At 48.2% G+C, this 6,000-nt stretch overlaps 1 protein-coding gene across 4 annotated transcripts in view; it reads left to right on the top strand.

Moving 5' to 3' along the window:
* Positions 1-6,000, top strand: part of LOC311040908 (histone deacetylase 4-like) — a gene marked incomplete at its 5' end in the record, with an annotated part of 87,452 nt that overhangs the window by 48,181 nt on the left and 33,271 nt on the right. For all 4 annotated transcript variants that reach the window (XM_084051322.1, XM_084051321.1, XM_084051320.1 and 1 more), the window contains 2 exons: positions 953-1,076; positions 2,536-2,654. In XM_084051322.1, the coding sequence (XP_083907448.1) occupies positions 953-1,076; positions 2,536-2,654 (243 nt within the window). The remainder of the gene's footprint in view (positions 1-952; positions 1,077-2,535; positions 2,655-6,000) is intronic.

The raw sequence follows: 6,000 nt of genomic DNA, 5'->3' as shown, positions 1-6,000 counted from the left end.
AGCTCGTAGCGCGGCACTCGGTGCCGCGCTATGAGCTTGTATATCTGCCATTTTTGAATAGCCCAAAGTGTAAAATAATGCTTTTTTAGCTCAAATCTAAAAATGACACAGTTCCAGGTCTTAATATCCATTTCTAACAGAAATCGTACGTTCTTCCCCAGTTGCGTCTCCCAGAGTTCCCAGTACTTTTGGAAGAAGGGTAAAAAATGTTTAAAAAAAAAAAGAACGTTGAAAGCACCATTGACTTAGACGTTGGCAGCGTGCACCCGCATGCATGTGTGCGTGCGTGTTTTCCATTTCACTTGGAGAGCGTGTGTGTTTACTATGGTAAATACGGGCTGTATTAGCTGGTGGCCTTGGCCAGGGCTAAAGCAGGTTATATTGCTGCTCGCTCTGCTGGATGTCTCTCAACAGGCCATTGAGAGCTGGGGGAGGCCAGTTCACACGCTATATGGAAAGCGGGTACAGATCAAGGCCATGGTGTGTGTGTGTGTGTGTGTGTGTGTAAGAGAGAGATCGAGAGAATGTGAAGTGTGTATCATATCTATGTGTCTCTCTCGCATGGCTGTGTATGTGTGAGAGAGTTAGTGAATGAGGGACTGAATGGTGTGAATGAATGGATCTCAGTCACTGTGTGGGAGAGAGAGAAATCACTGTGTGTGTGTGTGTGTGTGTGTGTGTGTGTGTGTGTGTGTGTGTGTGTGTGTGTGTGTGTGTGTGTGTGTGTGTGTGTAGAGGAGGAAGGTTGTTTCAGTGCCCCACGTTGATACACTTTCCCCCCTATTCTTGTCTCCAAAACCAGCTTGTCCTTATTGTGTGCTATGTTAACAGCACAATAAAAAAATTGGGGGTGGGTGGGTGGGTGGGTGGGTTTGAGGTGCTAGTGGGTTTGAGGTGCTATCTGGACATGAGATGAATGTGAGTCATATTGTGGTGTCTATGACTCATGCAGGTGCAGTGGCGAGCACAGAGGTGAAGATGAGACTGCAGGAGTTTGTCCTCAACAAGAAGAAAGCCCTCGCTCAGAGGAGCCTTAACCAAGGAGGCCTCCCCAACGACGCGCCATACTGGTACAGGTACGCAACATGAGAGAGAGAGAGAGAGAGAGAGAGAGAGAGAGAGAGAGAGAGAGAGAGAGAGAGAGATGATGAAGGGAAGGAAGGAATAGATTGAGTGAATAAGCAAAGCGCATCAGTACTCATAAAACCTTTTTTTTTTAATATTTTCGCCTACAATATTTAAAATCCATAAACATTCATGAGCTTGAGTCACAATGACGCACTACACTTGTTTGTTCCCCACTTCATTGCTCACGCAAAACAAGCTGTACTGTATGCACACGCCTGAGAGGTGAATAAAGAGCATAGAACACACACACACACGCACGCACGCACGCACGCACGCACGCACGCACGCACGCACGCACGCACGCACGCACGCACGCACGCACGCACGCACGCACGCACGCACGCACGCACGCACGCACACACACACACACACACACACACACACACACACACACACACACACACTGTGAGGAAAGGTTATTGGAACCTGATGAGAGGTGCTGGTATACTGAGGCCCTGCCTTGTCTGTTCTTTGCGGAGTCACAGTGTGTGTGTGTGTGTGTGTGTGTGTGTGTGTGTGTGTGTGTGTGTGTGTGTGTGTGCGCGCGCGCGTGCGTGCATGCGCACACGTGGTTTTATGGTGCGCACAACTCTAGCTTTGGCTGTGGTTTTACCTTTCTCTTTTTCAGTGCTATTCTCTCTCTCCCTCTTTCTCTCCCTCTCTCTCTCTCTCTCCCTCTCACACTCTCTCCCTCCCTCCATTGACTCTCTGCTCATTAAGAGGTAGTTTCCTCTCCTCTGTGCAGCGGAGGCCAGGAGAGGTGAACATTAGGCACCACAGAGTATATATACATTCACCAGACCAGAACATGGCTTTGGACCAGGGCCAGGTCCAGCTTATAACCTGGCCTACAAACACAGCACAACACCGCTCTGTGGGCAGAAGCACAGATGGCTGATTAGGCCGCATGTCTTCAACATAGCTGACGGATTAGAGTAGCAACGCTCCAATCACTCAAATCTATCAGTCAGGAGTTTTGTTTCAGAGGGATTATTCTGTTGGATTGAATTTTACGGGCGCGCTTTCCCCCCCCGTATTTTAGCCGCTTAAACCCTCTACACTTAGTAAACTGGACCTAAGTTGGCTCTGTACTTGAGCCGCTTTTTTTCCCGTCTACACAGAATCTCTATGCCAAAAAATAGCCGATCTACAAGCTCACAACACATCGCATTGTGAGCTTGTAGATCGGCTATTTTTGTCTAATATTCCCCCCCCAGAATATGGATGCTGAGGTTCAAGTAGTAGTAGCATGTGGTTCTGTGATCTTTGCTGGACCAGTTACTCTTTGTACGCTGTGTGTGTCTTTTGTCGTATCATTATGCACGCTCATGCTTGTGTGCGTGTTTGTGTGTTTGTGTGTGTGTGTGTGTGTGTGTGTGTGTGGGGGGGGGGGGTTTCTTTGTCTAGGAAAACCCAGCACAGCTCGCTGGACCAGAGCTCTCCTCCGCAGACGGGCTTGTCCGCCTATAACCATCCTGTGTTGGGCGTGTACAACCCTCGCGATGACTTCCCCCTGCGCAAGACTGGTACTGTACACACACACACACACACACACACACACACACACACACACACACACACACACACACACACACACACACACACACACACACACTCTAACACTGTACTGTAATGTGTATCTACACATGCACACAAATGCATGTACGGCACTGTACGTATATCTCCTACACATGTCACATACACACATGCTGTACTGTTTACACACCTGCACATGCTAGACACACACTCACACAGGCATGTACACACACACACACACACACACACACACACACACACACACACACACACACACACACACACACACACACACACACACACACACACACACTCCTTGACATGTACACAGACACAGGTGCACACATGCACTTTCACCATTTTGCTCCACACACATCCACACTGAGCAGCAGCTCTGGCAGTGGCAGAGGGGCTGGCGCACGTTTTGGCGTCATTTAGCCAGGACTTCATCCGCTGTGGTTCCACACAGTTTGCCGCTGTGCCCATCCAGTAGCTGCTATGCGAGCTCATGTTTCTCACGCACGCGCACACACACACACACAGTAGCACAGTTCACCACTGTGCTGTCCAGCAGCCTCTATGCAGACTCACGTTTGGCGTAATTTAGATAGCATCAGAGCCCCACGCCATTAATCACTCCTAAATTAGCCTGTCAGGGATTTCCCAGCATCCCCCATATGAGAGTGTTGGTGGAGACTCTGTACAGTATATGCGTAGGTGGTTCAAGAGTTCAGGCGAGTGCACTACAGCCCAAAAGCACACGGTAAAATCATCAGGGTTAATTTAAAGGGGCATGAAACCCTTGGATGATTTGTGTGGTTTTGTTTTCCAGTTCAGGTTGAAAACAGCACATTAACCCAGTAAGACCGAAGGGAAGACGGGAAGGCATCTGTGTCATTTTAGATTTCTTTGGCTATTCAAAAATAGCAGATATACAAGCTTATAGAGTGCCGCGCTATGAGCTTGAAGATCTGCTATTTTTTTTAAATCGTGAACATTTATACAAATCTTTGAATATTTATATTTTTAAAGCGAACATTTGTAACTCAAATCTTTGCTTCTGGGGGTCCCTGGAACAAATATTTTGAGATATGTTTTATGTTTTATATTTTATTTTTTAGAATAGGGTTAGGCCTCAGGTCTTAATGGGTTAAAAACATGGCAGGCTAGTAAGCAACGCAGCTGCAGCTAATACAGTTAATAATGGGTGTGTTACATGTAGGCGTGTCCTCTGTGTCCAGAGCCATGGCTGTTCCAATGTGCAAGCATATACAGTAGTCATGAGTAGTGTCAATGCACTTTGACACACCTAAATCGAACATATCCCTTATTAATTTGATTAGCTGCAGCTGTGTTGCTTTCGTCATGGTGTAGGTCAGTGTTATGCAGCCTGCCATGTTTTCACCCTGCTGTAGCTTTTAACCTGAACTGTAAAGCAAACTACAAAAGCAGCCTAGGGTTTCATGCTGCCTTTACCACAACGAATGTACACATTTGTACCCTCTTTGTGGTTTGTGGTTACATTGTTTGTGGTTAAATTAACCCTAAGGATTTGACTGTGTTGAAGCCCGTCACTGTGAACATTTGTGTGTTTTCCCAACGATGCACAGTGTGTGTGTGTGTGTGTGTGTGTGTGTGTGTGTGTGTGTGTGTGTGTGTGTGTGTGTGTGTGTGTGTGTGTGTGTGTGTGTGTGTGTGTGTGCAGAGTGCAAAGTGCATGTTTGTGCGCAAGTCTGTATACTCCTTCCCGAACGCACTGTATGTGTGTGCGTGCCCACAGTGTATATGGGTGTGCTTTCTGGTTGTTTTGCCTGTGTGGTGTCTGCTGTGTGTGTGTGTGTGTGTGTGTGGTGGTGTAGCTGCAAACCAGCGGTCGCCTTACAGTGCAATTATTCACTTAGCGGGGTGGTAGGCCGGCGGGTGCAGGCCGCGCTCCGCTCCTGTTGATTCTGGGCCTGGCAGGCCGCGGGACACTGCAGCACACACACCACAGTTGACTCTGGCCCACACAGCCGCATTCCACCCCCAGGAGAAGGAGAGGAAGATGGAAGGGAGGGAGTGGCGGTGTGGGTGGGTGGTGGGTGGGGGGTGGGCGGGTGCGGGGGGGGCACAGTGAGAGGGAGAAGGAAGGAGAGGCGAAAGAGAAAAGAGGAGAGGAGAGCAACCACTGACTTAGCCACTTACGTACTTTGTCACGCGACAAATAGCAAAAATAGCCGATCTGCAAGCTCACAAAGCCTCAATGAGTTGTGTGAGCTTGTAGATCTGCTATTTCTGCTATTTGGGGATTTTTCTTTGTATGTTTTTTTGACTAACGTCTTTATTTGTATAATATACTTTTATTTATTTATATCCTTCCTGTCTTCTTTACTAGAAAAACGCTCGCGGCAGTGGAGGTTTCTTTTTAAAGGCGGGAGCGAGTGCCGGAAGTGCAATGCAACACCGCCACCGGCCAGGATTAGATGTTACGGAGGGCCAGTAGCACGGCCAGGAGAGAAGAACACAGGAGATGTTCCTTTAAGGGGGGATAGAGATTGCTCTTTGCTCGTCCGCTGTAGTAGATTCAAAACTGAATAGTTTATTGCCATATCAAACGAGGTCGCAAGGACGTTTGCTTCAAATAAACACAGTAGCACAGGACGTCAGTGGGTAAACATATACAGTAGACCCCTGCCTCCTCATTCAAAACGCCTATTATTCAATAAAGCCATAAAACAGGCTTTACACAAATCGGCCGAACAAAGAAACCTGTATTTGTGTGGAAACTGGCGTGAGAGAGCGAGACAACTCAAAGTGCATAGCTTCGAGAGGCCAATTCAGACCATGAAAAATTTGAAAAATATATATTTTAAAAATAAATTGTATATCGGTTAGAAGGCTAGCGTTGTGTGTTGCTCCACTGAGAGGGGAGGGCCTGTGCCACCCTGATATTTGCCCACACAGCACTGACGTGCTTTGCGGGGTTTACTTATGGTAATGCCAGCTGGGAGGGAGGTTTGAGGCTTCTTTATAACACTGGCTGGCCATAAAGTGGAGGACTGGCACCCAGCGCTGCCCAGCAACGGTCACAGCGACCAACAGCGCTCCTTTGTGTATGGGTTTCTCTCTCCCTCTCTCTCTCTGTCTCTCCCTGTTTCTCTCTGTCGGTGTCTCTCTATCTCTCTCCTTGGCCTCGCTCCCTATCCTCATGTAAGTGCTCGTGGGTCATAGCAAGGCCACCCATGCCACCGCAAGGACACGCATGTGCACGCGAACATGCGTGTTCATGTAGCTCGCGTGTTCATGTTGCCCTGTTGCCTCTCAATACGTGGGTATACCAGGGACAGGAGAATGCCA

This window comes from Gymnoscopelus microlampas (assembly GCF_963454915.1).
Source record: "Gymnoscopelus microlampas genome assembly, chromosome: 24".
In the NCBI taxonomy this organism is placed as follows: domain Eukaryota; kingdom Metazoa; phylum Chordata; class Actinopteri; order Myctophiformes; family Myctophidae; genus Gymnoscopelus; species Gymnoscopelus microlampas.
This window is presented reverse-complemented; position numbering and strand designations above follow the sequence as displayed.